The 17,442-nt window shown below is 47.4% G+C and overlaps 1 protein-coding gene across 13 annotated transcripts in view; it reads right to left on the reverse strand.

Moving 5' to 3' along the window:
* The window catches only part of PTK2 (protein tyrosine kinase 2), a 208,749-nt gene that overhangs the window by 24,692 nt on the left and 166,615 nt on the right, over positions 1 to 17,442 (reverse strand). For all 13 annotated transcript variants that reach the window (XM_065902560.1, XM_065902554.1, XM_065902550.1 and 10 more), the window contains 4 exons: positions 17,020 to 17,135; positions 16,161 to 16,261; positions 14,663 to 14,752; positions 11,974 to 12,178 (listed from right to left, as the gene is read on the reverse strand). In XM_065902560.1, the coding sequence (XP_065758632.1) occupies positions 11,974 to 12,178; positions 14,663 to 14,752; positions 16,161 to 16,261; positions 17,020 to 17,135 (512 nt within the window). The remainder of the gene's footprint in view (positions 1 to 11,973; positions 12,179 to 14,662; positions 14,753 to 16,160; positions 16,262 to 17,019; positions 17,136 to 17,442) is intronic.

Here is a 17,442-nt window from a genome sequence, read left to right on the forward strand (position 1 = left end):
ATGATTTCAGTTTCCTTCCCACTCCATGTAGACGATCGTGGCTGAGAAACAACACAAAACGTTTAAACCACAGGGCAGGACTGGTGGCGCCCTCGAGGCCGCTGTGCCAGAGAGCCAGCATAGTGGGGACATGGCTCAGATCCCACGATTCACAGGTCAAAATGCGCGTGTATGCCTGTCTGAGAGGCTATGGCCCCTGCTGCGCCCAGCATGAGCATGGACCCTGGGTCACACTGCCGCAGTGACCACGGGACGGTGGGCCCTGAAGCTGGCACGGGCCGAGCATCTGCTTGGGCTGCCGAGGAAGACGGCTCGCCTCAGGCCCCGCCTCACAGGGGACACGGGCAGGCTAATGGGAGCAGGGGTCCACCGGCCTGAGAGAGGGGCCCCCTCTGATTACGAGCACCCTGCTCTCAATCACCTGACCCTCAAAATAAGTAACAGACTCCAAATCAGAATTTCCAAAATTTCTGTAGTTTTAAACAACTGAAAATTCCCAAAAATCAAGACAAAAAAAATCAAGCAAAAAACAAAAGCAAACCAAACTGTCCTTATTTCTAACTTCCTCAAATTGTTAAAAATACAGGCAAGCTGTGAGAACGCCAAGTGTGACCTATTCTTAAAGGCAATGGGAACTCTGCTTCAGACAGCCCCCATGAAGGCACTTTAACTCACATGGCCTGTCTTCTGAACTGGGTCACCCTGACCTGAAGGTGACTGCCCCCCACAAACACCTCCAAATGGATCACGGGAGGCCCTTGCCATTGGGAGACCCCTCAGACTCCCCCTACCCCGACCCTTGCACCCACATTCATGGTCCCCCTCTTCTCTGACCCACTGACTCCCTTCTGAATCCTCCTTCTCAATCCTTCATCACCTGCTACACTGAACACGAACACTGGGGTAGCCAGGCAGCGCCGTTCCTTCAGTCTCATACCCAAGATAACATGTCAAAATGTTTCTGAGAAAAAGTAATTTGTTGCTTAGAGCAGCTCAGAATATAAATAACTCATAAAGAATCTGGTTTTACAGAGGGAAGACTTTTCCATAGATGGAGTAAGAGTGCCCATGGAGACATTTCTGAGCTTTTCTCTTTATAGTCGCTGCGGAACCCAGAGCAAAAAACTGGAATGCGCAGAGTGTCAAGGAGGTCAAATTTAAACATATTTTCCCAAACTACAAATATTTTTAGTAGTAATACATTCCATTTGAGAGCTTTTAGCTGCCTAATGTGAACTGGCAACGAGCCCGCATGCTTCTTCCTGGGACGGTGGTTTCTAAGTCTGAAACCCGCTGAGAGATAAAGCAATAGAAGATAGTAAGACTTCTCATTTAACAAACATTAGGGCATGTGGTAATCATTCTTTGTTTTATCCACGAGCCCTATCTAGGAAGAGAATTGGGAAGAGGGGGAAAAAACTGTTTAACCTGAGTTTTACTTTCCTCACTTTAGGAGAAAAAGTCAAACAAGTCGTCGGCTCAGAGGAAAAGGACATAAACATGTGAAAGCACACTCTGACTCCAGCGGCAGCACCCCTGTGAACCTGGCCTCCCAGGCTCTGCAAGCTGCCAGGGAGAGGTTTCCCAGGATGTGACTTCACGTCTAAGGTATTTTCATGGAGAGCAAGAAAGAGGTCTGACAGCTTTTTTGTTTCCATCATGAAGCGGAGATACTAAAGCAAATCTCCAGCGCAAGCTTTTGGGTGGACGGGGCGACCGGTCCTGAGGGGCTGACCAGCTGCTCCCACTGTCCAGCAGAAGGGACAGAGCTGGGAGCTGGGTAACCACAGGCAGCCGGGCCATCTCAACCTGTGTCGTTGTGCATAAGGAACAACAACACACTGCCCGTCCTGTTCACTGTTAGGATGGAGAAACAAAGTAGGGGAGGGAACCAGTAGGACATTTCAGTAAATGCTAACTAGTTCTGTACTTTTACATGTCTTGGGTTTTTTTTTTAATCTATTTCATTTCTGCAGTGTTTTTCCTGATAGCGATTATACTGCTATTCTTTCCTTTGAAACCATATTTCTTCTATGCTTAAATAACTTAAAAAAAAAAAAGATTGGACTTTGATCACCTAACATAATGATTTTATGATGACATCACAAAATTTGCTTTGGATAGAAAATCAGTCTGGATTCATAGCTACTTAGGTTAATCTGGAAAATACCCAGAGAAAGAGCAGCAAGAAAGAAACTGGATGAAGAAAAAAAATAAATAAATAAAAGCCAAGAGGGAAATGGCTTGTTTTAGCAAGTTCATGGGAATACCAGTTTTGAAACATGATCTCTTATAATTACCCAACACTGCCTCACCACAAAGGAATGGAATTGACCTTTCAACAAGCACTCCCCCCCACCCCCGCCCAGGGATCTTTGCAGAAAACAAGTCTGGAGGCCTGAGACGAGGCTGGGATGGTGACTCTGCAGCCGCAGTAACCTTGGTGCTGCAGCACGGGGTTCTCCCCTCCTCTTATAAACACACACAGCAGACCCAGCATCTCGTTTCACGAACAGAAAATCTGCATTTCTCTCTACTTACTATGTGTCTCAAACTTCAGGAAGTTATGTACTTCTGCTGGGCTATGGTGTCACACATCTCAAAATTATTTTTAAAAGTTATTTCTACTAAAATCTTACTTTAAAATGGTGACCTTTTTGGTATTTTGGGCAAGTTGGAGAAGCTCCTACGTGACCCCTCCTCTTGCAGAGACTAGGACAGAAGAGACAGCCTAGACAACAACTAGGACCTGAAGCAGCACTGAGCAGTCAGGCCCCGGGGGGAGGACGCTAGGACGAAAGAATGGCACTGGGCGGGGCCCCACTTTAATGGCCACTGGCCACAAAGCTGGCGGCCATCCTACTGGTTTGAAGAACCAGAGGACTGAGTTTGGGTCGCCACAGCTGGTGGAAAATGAACAGGGAAATGCCAGGAAGAAGAGAGCCAGGGAGGGGGTACTTCAAATTCTAAGAATAAATTCTGCCTGAATCACGTGCTGACCCCTGTACCATGCACATATAGGGCAGGCTCCAGGCGGCCCAGCTGAGACTGAACTCAGCTGAATCGAGACCGGAATTCATACAATGGAGAGAGCTTGCAATTGACACCTGCCTAGTTAGCTGCCTGCTAAGTCAACCAACCAAGCAGTCTTCAGAGGAATGACACTGAATCCAGAGCTGCCACAACTTGTCAGCCACAAGTCTAGGGCATAATCTAAAACCACCTGATACACAAACACTAAAATGTAATCCAGTCTCAAGAGGAAAAGAAATCTAAAGGAAGCTGACTCCAATGGTGACTCAGAAATCGGAATTAGCAAGCAAGGACTTCAAAGAGCTGTATTTTCAAGGACATATAGGAAAATTCATTCATAGTTTATGAAAAGATAGGAAATGTCAACAGAGAAATAGAAACTATAAGAAAAGAGTCAAATGAGAATTCCATAACTAAAACCAGAATATCTGAAATAAAATCTCCATGGGACTGGGTGATCAGTAGGATGGAGATGAGAGAACAGTCAGGGAGACTAAGGACAAAACTTCTCCAGTCTGAGGAACTTAGAGAAAAAGATTGGGGGGAAAGAGAGAAAGAACACAGTCTCTGGACTCTGCTGAAGGACGTGATCAGAAGATTTAACATGCACAGAATGGGGGTTTTAAAAGTAGAGAGAAAACAGAGCAGAAAAAAACAGCTGCAGAAATGACACACATTCACAGACTCTAGAGGCTCAGTGAGGCCGAACACAGTGAACAAACCACAGCCAAGCACACCCCCGTTACACGCTGCTGAAAGCCAAAGATAAAGAGCAGGCCACGGAAGCAGCCAGAAAAAACGACGAACAATCTGAAAGGCCAGGGACTCCTCCTGGGAAGACAGTGAAAGAAAGCTTTAGGTGCTGAAAGGGAAAAAAGGAAAAATGCCACTGGTTCAGAGTTCTGTGTACCGTGAAATGAAGCTCAATTCATTTTCAGATTTAAAAAAAAAACACCCCAAACTAATCAACAGGTTCACACTACAAGAAATGCTAAAGAAGTTCTTTGATAGATAATTCAAGAAAGGTCTTTAGGAAAGAACAAAGAGCACTGTTTGGGGTTAAACATAAGATTTCCCTCTTACTTTCCTAAAAATGCTATTTAAAACACAAAGTGGAATCTTATGAGATTACTAACATATATGAATATATATGACATCTAGAGCAGAAAGGATTGAGGTGGTAATTTAAAGTGAAGTACAAAGATTAAGTCTAAGTAGACAGCATCACCAGCTCAATGGACAAGAGTTTGAGCAAGCTCCAGGAGATGGCGAAAGGCAGGGAAACCTGGCGTGCTGCAGACCATGAGGTCACAAAGAGTTGGACACAACTGAGCGACTGAACAACAAGACGGTGAAAAGTTAAAGATGTACAATGTAATACTCAGAGCAATCACTAAAAGTATGACACAAACAGTATTTCTAAATTGCAAGTTTCAGGGAGGGGGAGGTTAAACAAGAGGAAGAGGTGCAGAAGGTAAGCCGGTGGCTTCGCAGCACCAGCCCCCTTCACCGAGAACTGGCTGGGTGTCCTAGGGGCTGCTGCGTCCTCCAGTCTAGGTGAGGTGCCCGGGGACCCGGGACCCACACAGAGCCAGCGCTGCTCCCATAGATCCCAGCGCCCCCGCACCCACCTCACCTGCCCGCCCCCTTAACCTGCGGCCACTGGTCCTCCACGGTCCAGACGGGAGGGCAGAGATGTCCATGCCTGCTCCACTCTTTCTCCACGTTTTCAGGGATAACCCTGAAGACGACATTCGGGGAAAGGGAATTAGGAACAGAGAGGAGAACTGTGCCAGAGACGGGTGAAGGGAGGGGTGACAGCAGCTGCCTGGCGAGTCTGAGGATTTTGCTGTGGGTGCTGGGGGAGGCCTTCGGATGCTAACAGATAAACGAGTGGATTCCAGCTGCAGGGGAGCTTCATCCAAAGTTCTCTTACAAACAAGACAAGGCAGGGAAGCCCACAGAGTGAGGAGGAGTGTAGGGGCGGAGCAGCCAGCGACCCCCCCCTACTGGGGAGGGGCCACACCAGGGTAGAGACCAGGACACTGGTCCTGGACTGGGGAGAAGAGGGCTGGGGTCTTGCACCCACCCTTTGTTGGGTGCAAAATCCAGGCAAGTCACAGGGTGTTCTGAGACTTGAGTGAAAAGGGCAATGGTATCTCATCCTTGAGAATTATTGTGAGATCAGCAAGGTAAATGGTCTGTGAAGCCACGTAAGTACAAAGGGTTCAGTTCAGTTCAGTCGCTCAGTCATGTCTGACTCTGTGCAACCCCATGAACCGTAGCACGCCAGGCCTCTCTGTCCATCACCAACTCTAGGAATCTACCCAAACCCATGTCCATTGAGTCGGTGATGCCATCTAGCCATCTCATCCTCTGTCGTCCCCTTCTCCTCCTGCCCTCAATCTTTCTTAGCATCAGGGTCTTTTCAAATGAGTCATTTTCAAATGAGTCAATTCTTCGCATCAGGTGGCCAAAGTATTGGAGTTTCAGCTTCAACATCAGTCCTTCCAATGAACACCCAGGACTGATCCCCTTTAGGATGGACTGCTTGGATCTCCTTGCAGTTCAAGGGACTCTCAAGAGTCTTCTCCAACACCACAGTTCAAAAGCATCAATTCTTTGGCGCTCGTACAAAGGGTTAACTTTTATGAAATTTAAGTTTAAATCTCCCCAGAATTTGTTTACTTCACACAAAACCAAGCTGCGGATCTGAAGGTAAAGCAGAGCCGCACCTGTAAAGGCCTAAACATCATCAGGGTGTGGGGTCCCCACAGGGAAGGAACAGGTTTGATGTAATTTTTCATAGAAAACAGTTTAAATTGTACATTAAGTTCCTATTAAATTTACTATTTATTTTTTATTACTGGGAAGGCAAAGGCCCCAAACATTTTACATTGTAAATACAGGAATAATTGAAAAACAGGCTACTCTTCTAAATAAGATCGAGACCAGCAAGATGGCAAAAAGAAGGAAAATGCTGATATGATGACTAAGGGGGAATTCAGACACCACCTTTGAGAGGAATTTGGGGAGCAGATTCAAAACCACCCGAAAAATACAGTGAAGAAGCACAAGTAATCTCACGTTATTAGTCAAACCTAGAGTTTTTAATCTAGAGCTCACATTTTAAGATAAATGAAGAATCAGAAAGGTTTAAAAAAAAAAAAAAGCCTGTAGAAGACATCCATAAGACATCTACAAAATGTCAAAAAGATGTGCCTTGCATTTTGGTATCTGGACAATAATAGCTACCACTTATTTTTTTCTTTTTTCCTCTTTGCAGAAGCCTTTATTGAAATATTATTCTTTCGTAGTTTTAAGATTAGTGAGAGTTCCTATTTATTCTTTTTTTTTTTAAGCTATTACTTTTAAATGTGAATAATTAGCTTTTTTTAAAAACAGCAATTGATCATTTTCTGTGCCCAAGACTTTCAGGTCCCCTGTGGATCTTCAGATAAAACTTTGTTTTTACTACTACTTACCAGGTATGCCCACCAAGTATGTGCCCACCACAAGCATGAAAACTAAATGCATTTCAGATGACTTTACTTAGTCCTGGAGTATAGGTAGGACTCGTGACCCCACTCTTCCAGGGAGGCTAGGTCGCTCACCCAAGGCCATGCATGTGTGCTCAGTCGCTTAGTCATGTTTGACTCTGTGACCCTATGGACTGTAGCCCCCAGGCTCCTCTGTCCATGGGGATTCTCAGGCAAGAATACTGGAGTGGGTTGCCATGCCCTCCTCCAGGTCAAACAGATTTCTCGAAAGCCAGTTTTGTATGACAAAGTCAAGAAGCAAACACGACAATATCAAGTTATAACAAACATGCAAAACAACAACAAACACGCAACATCCAGCACTCCCCCCAGACCCAAGCTGAGGACAAGGCTATGCGTTACGGACACAGGATGAGGACATAGCAAGCAAGTACAGGCTCTGGCTAACGCACACTGGGTGGCCTGCCTCTAGCTGCCACAAGTGTCCCTGGAGAGACTCATGCTCACGGAAAACTGACAAAACTGCTCCCACGGACGCTGCGATCACAGAGGGCCACAGCGGCCAGACGCAGCACATTCCAGATGTAACAGCACAACAGTGATAACCCATGGAAACTATGCCACCCTTCAAAGTCCTAGAGTGGGGGCCCCTGTGCCTAAGCCAGAGATGCTGCCTTTGTTCTGGGGGACTTTCTCTGCCTGACACTCAAGCAAATATAAGAAAACTGGCTGCAAGAATTCCATGTAACAGTGTTTTTCTTTCTTTCTTTCTTCTTTTTCCTTTTAAACTAAACAGTGTTAAGAGTTTGTCCATCAGTCATAATCATAGCCTGGGAGCTTACTGACTTTAGCTGGGTCTCAGATCAAAGTGCAGAGTATGACAATTGACAGCCTATGCCCTGGACTCAGGTGGACTTGCCTTGAATCCCAGGTCGTGACCCGTGGTTGGTCAGCCACCTGGCCTGTTTCCATTTCCTCACTTGTAAACTGATGATGACAACATTACCTACACCTCCAAGGACCGTGAGGGTTCAGATGAAGTACTGTGTGAGAGTTCGTGGCACTCAGTCCACACTGGTTTTCAACGCTGTGATTTCTACAGGTGACTGCAGAGGATGGAGACCTGCTTCCAGTGAACAGTGTCCATTTGCTGGGCTTCCTGAAGCGCCCAGGGCCAGGGGGCCTTCCAGGCAGACACTTACTAGGTCAGTGTTCTTTAGGATCAAAAAGATGAGGTAAATTGTGTACATACCACTTATGTTTGTTTGTTTAACCTACCCTTCACACGTGAAAACGACAGCTTAGAAACAAGGATCAATTCCCAAAGGTTTAAAAAAACCATGACTGAAGCAACAGGAGCTTTCATCACTGCTGGGGATGCTGCACGGGCACATCCACGTAGAAAAACAGGCGCTCTCGGCACATAAAGCTACAGCCTGCTCGCACGCGGATGCGTGAACATGCACCCACCAGGCGTTTGTGCACACGTGCTCCCCAAAGACACATCTAGTATGCCCACACAGCTGCAGTCTTGATGCTGTCTGTGTCTCAAAGCCCCAGGATGGAAATTGGCAGAAGAGAGAAACCACGGTAGAGTCCTAAGTGGAGCACATACAGCAAGAAGAATGAGGCACAACTAACTGAATAACAGTGACCTCAGACTAAATCTTGGGCAGAAGTAAGTCATCAACAAAAAAGCACACACTGAATGGGGGCGTTTATATAAAGCTCAAAAACAGGCAGAACCAACCTGTGGTGAGCGTTTACCCTTGGGGGGAGCACTGACTGCAAAAAGGTCTCCAGTGAGTTTCTGGGGTGCAGGCAATGCTGTTTTCTTGTTCTGGTTACTTTTCCCTTTATGAAAATTCAATGAGTTTACTTCTTGGCATGTCTTTAAGTTCGCATCTTTGCATGTCAACAAAAATTTTTTTTAAATAACAAAAATTAAGGTACAAAATTTAAATGGATAACTTTATTTTATTTATTGCATTCATTTGTCTAAAAGGGATTTAAGAAGTCGCATGTTAAATGCTTTCCTGAGATAAAGCTGACAATTTCTTCCTATAAGGAAGCACAGATGTCTTAGTCACACAGAGCACTGCTCAGCAACGCTAACTTTGAACATAACCTCCAAAGGGGACAACACACCTGTGGTTTATGTGGTCTCCTTGGCACAGTATCTGCCACACAATGAACTGAACCAGCAAGAGACTAAATGATTCCTTCACTCAAAGAATATTCAGTGCACTCTTATAACTTGTCAGGAACACAGTACTAAATGCTAGGACACACACTATGAGAAATTTCCTACTGAGGGATTTCTTACACTTGCCAACAGGCTGCTGAGAGTTGGACCTCATTCTCCTCAGTGAGGCACATGTACGAACAAGGACCCGGGACAGGAGGAGGACCGGCCTCCCGGTCAGAGCTGACCCATCCCAGCAGGACCCTCTGCCAACGAGAGTCTCTGAGAGTCACTGTTCCTAACTTGGGACACAGTGAAAACAAGCGGTGGTCCCATCCCAGAGGAGAGGAGCCCATGAGAACCTGTGTCTGTCTGCAGTGTTCCTCTTACAGCAGACAAGGAGAATGGGATTGGGGAACATTTTTAAGTGACCTGGGATAAGGATTACCCAAAATTTATTATTTTCTTTGAATCTTGCATATAATAAAACTTTTGGAAAAGTCACTAAAAGATTCTATTTTCTTGTTTGTGATTCATTGTTACATACAGCTATCCCAGGCAAGCTATTTTTTTTTTTCAGGCAAGCTATTATGTTACAAAGTTATATTTTATTTGGTTTATTTGGTAGCCATATTCTACATGTTCCAAATACAAAGTTAAGCTTCATTTCTGACTAATACAAAACAAACAGGATAAACTAATACTCAGTGACCTGTGCTACCTGTTCACAAGAGAACATCTATAAACTTGGACCTGATGTTTTTATACATGCGTGTGTGTGTGTGTGTGTGTGTGTGTGTGTGTGTATAAAATACTTGCACTTAGCCCTAAACCCTCACCCAGGACGCTCTAGGGAGCTATTCCACCTTCACGCCGCCATCCTCCAGCCACGTCAGCACTGCTGTGTGCCGAGCATGGGCTCAGCGGCTGTGTGATCCTCACTGGGTCCCGGAGCCTGGCCTGAGGGTCGGGCGACACCGAGGTGAGTATGACGATCCCTGTCCTCAAGGAGCTTCAGTCTAGTAGGGGATGAGACGTACTAGACTGTGAGCTCCTCGAGGGCAGGAAAAGTGTCTGGTCCTCCTGCCCACTGACCAGCACCGGCCCAGCCACGCGGTGCCCAGTGTTGGGGCAGCCGACTGGACCGGGCCACGGCCGCCTGTGGCTGTGCAGGGTGAGCATGGCCAGAAGCAGCCAGAGCTCCGGGCAGCCTGCAGGCAGAGCAGGGAGGAGGCCGAGGAGGATGCCAGGGCCCATCTTGGCAGGCGCAGGCAGGCGCCTTCCAGGCAGAGGCGCAGGCTAGTGTGGCCACGGTGTGAGAAAGGGCAGGAGGGTCCCGGCCAAGACTCGAGAAGCCCCAGCTGCTACTCTGGAAGCCTCTACTTGACAGGGGGCAGCAGGAAGCCACTGAAAGCTGCCCTGAGCAGGGAGTTCGGGTAAGACTGATGGGTGAGGCGTGCGGGGCAGGGGGAGCAGGTCGGCAGACACGGAGGTGAGGATTCCCTAGCTGGTCAGCTGGTGCGGGCAGGCAGGCAGGGAATTACTGATGGCTTCCTGATGTCGGTGGAGACAAAGGCCCCAACATGACCCACAGAAGGCGAGGGCAAGAGCCAGGCAGAAGAAGCCACAGCAGCTCTGCTCCAGGATACACAGTGTCCTGCAGCGGGGAGCCCAGGACAGAAAAGGCAGAACCGAAGCTAACGGCAGATGGAGCTGGGAGCAAAGCCACAGCGAGTTAAGAAATTGAACCCAGAGGGGTTGAGGGGACGAGCACAAGTTGATCAATAACCTGAGTGACAGGGAAGGACGCACACGGAGCTCGGCATCAAAGTGGAGAGGTTCAGGGACAGAAACTGTCAAACTCCGAGGAAAGGTCAGCAGGGAACCAGACACACGTAGGGGCAAACCATGAAAGAAAGCATGTCTGAAAGCGAGCCCCAACAGAGGCAGTGGATACAGCTGAACTGTACGGAGACTTTCAGCCTGGAGAAAGCCCTCTCAAGAGACCCCAGGGGCCATCACAGACAGGCCCTGCAGCAGGACAGAGGTGGGCGGGCTGGTGGGCGTTGCAGCAGTCACGGTGTGGCCAAGGACGTCGACCACCGCCTCCTCCGCCAGACTTCAAGATCCGGGGTCAGGACTGTGCATGCTCCCTCTGGACCCACAGAACCTAGCCTAGAACAAGGAGACGCAGCAAAACAACTGCTGACCAGACGACTGGCTCCCAGCTCGCACCCAGGCCCTGCTCCCTCCTGGCATCATTTTCTGTGCTAAGCCAGGCTGGAGAGGGTTCAAGCCCTGGGGGTGAGGGTGGGCTACAGGAGCTGCCTGGGCTTCTGCACTCACATTCACTGATTTTTATGAAAAAAGACTAAAACACAGCAAATAAAGAAACTTACCTAAGATCAGGGAGTACCCCAAATAGGAGCCAGGTGATTTGGCACATTAAACCATGGTGCTGGTTGGCTGGGTTATGTATTATATTAAAGTGTCCTGCTGATTCAAGTATTAAGCCTCAATCTAGACTTAATTCAACAACTGCTTACTGAGCATGGATGAGGTACTGGTCCTAAGCTCTGCCCCGGGGCTACAGGAATGCGTAAGCTGGACGAAGGCCACCCAGTGGCCGGTCAGCTCTGTGCAGCCCCTCTGGGCAGAGCACACTGAGGAACCCCGTGTGCTCCCCCAGGGGATGGGGCTGCTGCAGGCCTGGGTCTAACGGCGCCTGGCACAGACCGAGCAGGAGCCACAGAAGGCAGCTGAGCGGGTAAGGTGGATGTCCGAACTGTGATAACATAAGCACTCAGAAGGTACCACAGGACTGGGTGTGTCTCTTCTGGGGTGGGTGGGATTAGGGTGGCGACACCTGAGCTGGGCTGTGAAGACTGAAGAGGGGCACCCTGGGGGCAAACAGGGGCAGGGGTGGAAGGAAAGGCAGTGAGCGGTGCAGGTGGTCAGGGGCTGGGTGCAGCTGGAATGGAAGGTGGAGTGTGTGCAGAGAGATGGAGAGCTGAGTGGGGACCAGGTCTGGAAGGGCCTTGGAGCGGTGCCAAGCAGTCAGGCCAGGGAGATCTGATCACTTTCTCAACTTTAGGAAGACTCTAAGACACATGCTTCTTAAGACTAATGAGGTGTAAAGAAACAATCAGTAAGGTAACTGTGCCTGCCTGAGATATACTGACAGGAGGACCTGCAGGAAACGGCGGCCGAGGCCCTCACCCACCCCTGCCCGGCCTGGCCCCGCCCCACCCATACCTGAGCTGAGCCTTGAGCTCAGTGAAACGGGGCCGCCGGCTGGGGTCGTACGCCCAGCACTTGGTCATGAGGCTGTAGAGGGTGGGAGGGCAGTTTGGAGGCATGGGCAGCCTCTCCCCATTCTCGATGCGCCCGATCACGTCATTGTTCTTCACACCTTGAAAGGGCTTCACACCATGCATCAGGATTTCCCACATACACACACCTGCGGGGTGGGAGCAAAAACACAGCCGTGAACTTCGCAGGAGGAGGGCAGTTCCCACGTTTCAGGGGTGACTTCAGAGCTGGCACACAGGCCAAGTAAAGCGATGTTCAGTTAGCTCTGCTATCAAACAAAACAGGAACGCTAGTTTGTAGGATGGGAATAAAGACACAGTATTATCAACAACAAAAAAAGTTTGTCAAAGAGGTTTATCTCATTAAAAAATCCACACTAGAAAATGCACTGCCCCCCAGCTACAGTGATATTTCACAGAACAGCTCAGTGAACTGATTTTAAAGACACTGAATGCATTTCAGATTCCCCTTCCACTTTAGTCCAACCTGCTCACGATCACAGCAGCTGGCCTGAGGCCTGACAGAGAAAACCCTACAGTTCAAGTCTTAACGCCTCCAGGACCCTCAGGTTCCTCTCAAGGCCCCATCACTTGGCACACTGACCATGCAGATGTGCCCGAGAACACGCTCCTTGGAGCTTCTGCTGGTGCTGAACTCTCTAGATTCGACACTGCTCATCATCTTCGTCACAGCTCTCCTCTTACAGGTCCCTTTGTGAGTTCCTTGCCCTGCCCACCACCCCCGACCCTGGAAGCTCCCGTCTGCCCCATCGCAAGCGTGACCCGTACACCTGGTGCCGGGGCAGGGGCAGAGGGGTTATGACTGTCTTTTGGCATCTTCAGCACCTAAGCTGGTGTGTGCCTCAGACAGGGAGGCACAACTTCACGTCAATGTGAATTAGATCTGAAATTAGCCAAAAGCCAACGATTTTGAACAGTGTATGACTGCCCCCCCCCCAAAATTGCCTTACTTCTGTTTTTTTTTCTCACCAGTAATTATGACAATATCACTAGTAATGACAAAACCGGGTGTCATTTCTTGAGACTTCAATGTGTGTCTGGAACTCTTCCTTGAAATTTACATCATCCTTAATCCTCACACCTTACATCTTTTTAAAAACTGTTGTTTATGAAATCTAAGATGCTATGGATTTTAAGATGCATTATTATTTTATATTACCAGAAAAGGAGGGAATATGCTGCCAACTAAATTATAACCGGATCCTTTGTTACCTCTTAGAATTATTTAATTCTTACCAAAGAGCTCTTTTAAACTCATTCAGACAAGAAAGAAGAACTGATATGAACAAAACAAAGTCTACACAAGGGCATGCGAGTAACCACATAAAACACCTGGAATGACACCAAATGTGAGATACCACTGATTTGTCACAAATCCTAGTTCCAGAAATGTGAAGAAAAAAACAAACAAATAGGCATCTCAGACCCTGAAATGTAGAATTCCCTTGAGGTTAAGCAACCTGCTTAACCTGAGTCGCAAAGCAGCCAGTGAGGTCTTAGGATCTGAAGCCAACTGAACTGTAGCCCCTTCTCCAATCGCAGGGCACCGTTTCCTGCCTTACCGAATTCCTTCTTTCACCTAATATGGGTTAAGGCACTTAATGGCTGTTGAAAGTCAACAGCAAGGAAGCAGAAGAAAAAATGAGAACACATACTTGAGGAACATCAAGTTGCTTTTATGTACAGGAAGAAGAAGGTGCATAAACATAACAGAGCATCTCCTGGGAAGCTGTCTAAAGTCCAGCAGAGAATACGCACACAGGGCCACGCACAGGGTCGCTGCATGAGTGCTGTGACTGAGACAGCACGCGCAGGGGCGCGGCGGGGCGGCACACCTGCTGCACGCGTGCAAAGGGGACATTTCAACAGGGGGAAAGGGTGTCAGGATGAGGTGTCTGAAACCCAGCAGAGGAAATACGCATACAGGGCTACGCACAGGGTCGCTGCGTGAGTGCTGACTGAGACAGCACGCGCAGGGGCGCGGCGGGGCGGCACACCTGCTGCACGCGCGCAAAGGGGACATTTCAACAGGGGGAAAGGGTGTCAGGATGAGGTGTCTGGAAAGCAGGGCGGAGACGGAGCATCATCCACACCAAAAAGGTGAGTCATTTAAAAGTGTGGGTGGGAAGAGGCACTGTAGGATGAACGTCAGCCCTGTGCATGCACGCCTGGGGGCTCTGCGGGGACACAGAGGGCAAGAGGGGGACGGCGGGAGGACATCGGAGCAGCAGCGCTACAGGACGCAAAGGGACAAGCTTTCAAGCCTCGAGACAAGCTGGGAAGGAGGTCAGATTCCAGAGAGAGGTGAAAGGCAGTCAGTCTCAGACACGCTGGATTTGAGGACCATCACGTCACCCGATATGCAGGTCAACTGTTGACATCACTCACATAAAAGTAACACCACACAGAAGGCGGCAGAGAGGAAGGAAGGGAGCAAAAAGCTTATCCCGCAAAGGAGGAGGAGACCTGCATCAGAGGAGTGAGGATGGTGTGTGATGAGGGAGGTCGGGCAGGGGAGGGCAGACCAACTTCCAACTGACCAGACGGCGCCAAGTTTATTCTGGAGAACATACGAACTGTAACTTTAACCACAGAAGTTCTTAAATACTCACCAAACATCCACACGTCACTAGCTGAGGTAAAACGTCGAAAATTGATTGACTCAGGAGCCATCCATTTAATAGGCAATTTTCCTTTGGAAGCTGGAAGATTAATTTTAGAAAGTAAATCCTCCCTGTTATCTGCTTAGGGACCTCACAGTTAGCAGCAGCTGAGATTTCCACCGTGTGGTCTTTGGGAGAACCACTTTTCCCTTCCTTTTGGTGCTGGTCACTCGGGGTGATGTGGGGAGGTGGGAGCAGGGCAGGATGTGGCCATGAGCTCACAGCCAACAGACTTAACAGTCTAAACCTTAGCTCAAGTACTAAGAATATGAAAATTAATAGTAACTTGAAGAAACAAGTCAATCTGATTCTGAGACTGGCAAAATTAAAGAAAAAAATCGCATCAGCTAGATTTCAGCTCCAAAACTAAAGGATGGAAGTCTCTGGAGTCAGCAGATTGGAGCTCTGAGGGAAGTTCGGGGTGGACTGTGTTCACTGATCCAGGATGCCCACCCCTCTGCTGGGAGGTGGCGAGCTTTGTCTACTGGGTAGAGGGTCGGGGGCTGGACGTCTGAGTTGATCCCAGCTGTCAGCAACTAGAGATAAAGCTGCAATGAACAAACACCAGTTTTGTGTAAATGTGAGTTTTCATTTCTCTGGGTGAGATGCCTAGGTGTCTATTTCTAGGTCATAAGATAGTGCATGTTTAGTTTTTTAAGAATCTGCAAAACTCTTTTCCAGAGTGGCTTATCATTTTACATTTAACATCCTCACAAACAACCCACAGAGTAATTTGCCTCACCTTCTGCATGTCTGCCAGCATTCCGTGCTACCACTGCTGTGACCATGGCCACCCCGACAGGCGTGCCCGACACCTCTCAGTGGCTCACTCTGCACTTCCCCAGGGGTAATGTGCCCTGTGCCACCCGAACAGCCTGTGGAGGAATCTCTCTTCCTATCTTTTACCCCTTTTCTACCTGTGTACTTTCCCTTTTCACCTGTAAGTTTTGAGCGTTCCTTCTGTAGCCCAGATAACAGTCTTTTGTTGGGGATGTGATTAGCAAATATCTCCTCCCACTCTGTAACTGGTCTTTCCATCCGTCTGCCCAGGTCTTTTGCAGAACAAAAGGTTTTTACTTCTGATGAGGAACAAGTTATTACTTTTTCCCTTTTATGCATGTTTTTGGTGTCAAATCCAAGGACTCTTCCTCACCTGGCCCTAGATTCAAAAGATTTGCCTCTATTTTTCTTCCTAAAAGTCTCACAGTCTTAGGTCTTGAAACTAAGTCTATGATGGGTCTGAGTTAATGCGGAGTGAGTGTAGGTTGTGGGCCGTTTGCCCAGGGATAATCAATTGCTCTAGCGCCTTCACCGAGAAGGCTGTCGTTGCTCCATGGACCTGACTACACACCTACGTCAAAGCTCAGCCAAGCACATTAAAATGTACTTTTTTTAAGAGCTAAAAATCACTGAGCATTATTTCCTACTTGTCATTCTGATTTCTTACCTTTGTAGTAAGTACTATCTTCCATATATCGGGATAATCCAAAGTCTCCTAATTTTACGCAATCATTTGAGGACACCAGAACGTTCCGAGCAGCAATGTCCCTAATAAGGAAGAATGTGGAACAATAAATTTTAATACGAGGGGAAAACCCCACAAATTGATCTATATTATATAAAGACATACAGGCACTTTGAAAGACAGCTTATATACAATACAAACAGGAACTTTATTATACACTGAAAAAAAAAAGATGCTTTTATTGTTTTACTTCAAATATATTCCTTTTGGCAGATATCTACTCACTCAATAATATGGTGATTAGTATCCTGAATGATGGCAAAGAAAATTCTTAAATAATGAAATCACTTATTACTTTTGATACAATCACATTGCCCACTGCAATAACTGATGGACAGTACAGGGCCAGGGTGTGTAACCCTACTGTTAATAACAAATTTCATTAAATTGTAATTAAAATGATCTTCAGAACACTTGCAACACAAAGTACTAGGCAAATGAACTGTGAAGGCTTTCACTGGTACTCAGAGGAGAGACCAGAGTAAGAAGAGAAATTCTGCAGAAGGCCAACGGATATTATTCATGACGCTATGGTATCCTAAAGCTCCATGACAATAGGTTTCAGGTCCACAGTGCCACACAGAGGCTGTGGACAGTATCTGCTTCAAACTCCACGTGAGGAAAGCCCCTCAATCCCATGAGTCCCCTGCCATGGCACTACACAGCAGGGCTCTCAGCGCCGTCCGTGCAGGAGCCAAGGAGGGCACTCAGGCACCGGGAGGGCCTCTTTCCGCCCACCCCCCACGCAGAGGCAGCTCACCAGCTTCGTGACCGGTCTCACCTGTGTACAAATCTTTTACTCTCCAGATATGCAAGGGCTGTACTAAGCTGATAGGCATATAGGATCAAAGACGCTAGATCCAAACTGTATTTCCTTACTTGCAGAAACGACCGCAACTTTTTCAACAGTGACCAAAAGGAACAAGAAAAATAATTAGTGTCACAGACTAAAAATCAATAGCAGAAGAGTTACATTCAACAACGATCTGATCCTTTCCAAATGCATTTTTATGAGAATGCCTTCAATTCTATCCTAAAAATGAAAAAAAAAAACAAAATAAAACAAAACAGGCATGATGAAAGAGATACATCATCACAGAAATCATGCTTAATTATTCTTCATTTGAGATCCAATTGCAAAAATTAGAGTCCTCATGATTATAGACACATTTCTGAAAAAATACAGAAAGATGGTTCCAGGGAA

The sequence above is a fragment of the Muntiacus reevesi genome, chromosome 12 (genome assembly GCF_963930625.1).
Source record: "Muntiacus reevesi chromosome 12, mMunRee1.1, whole genome shotgun sequence".
Classification (NCBI taxonomy): Eukaryota; Metazoa; Chordata; class Mammalia; order Artiodactyla; family Cervidae; genus Muntiacus; species Muntiacus reevesi.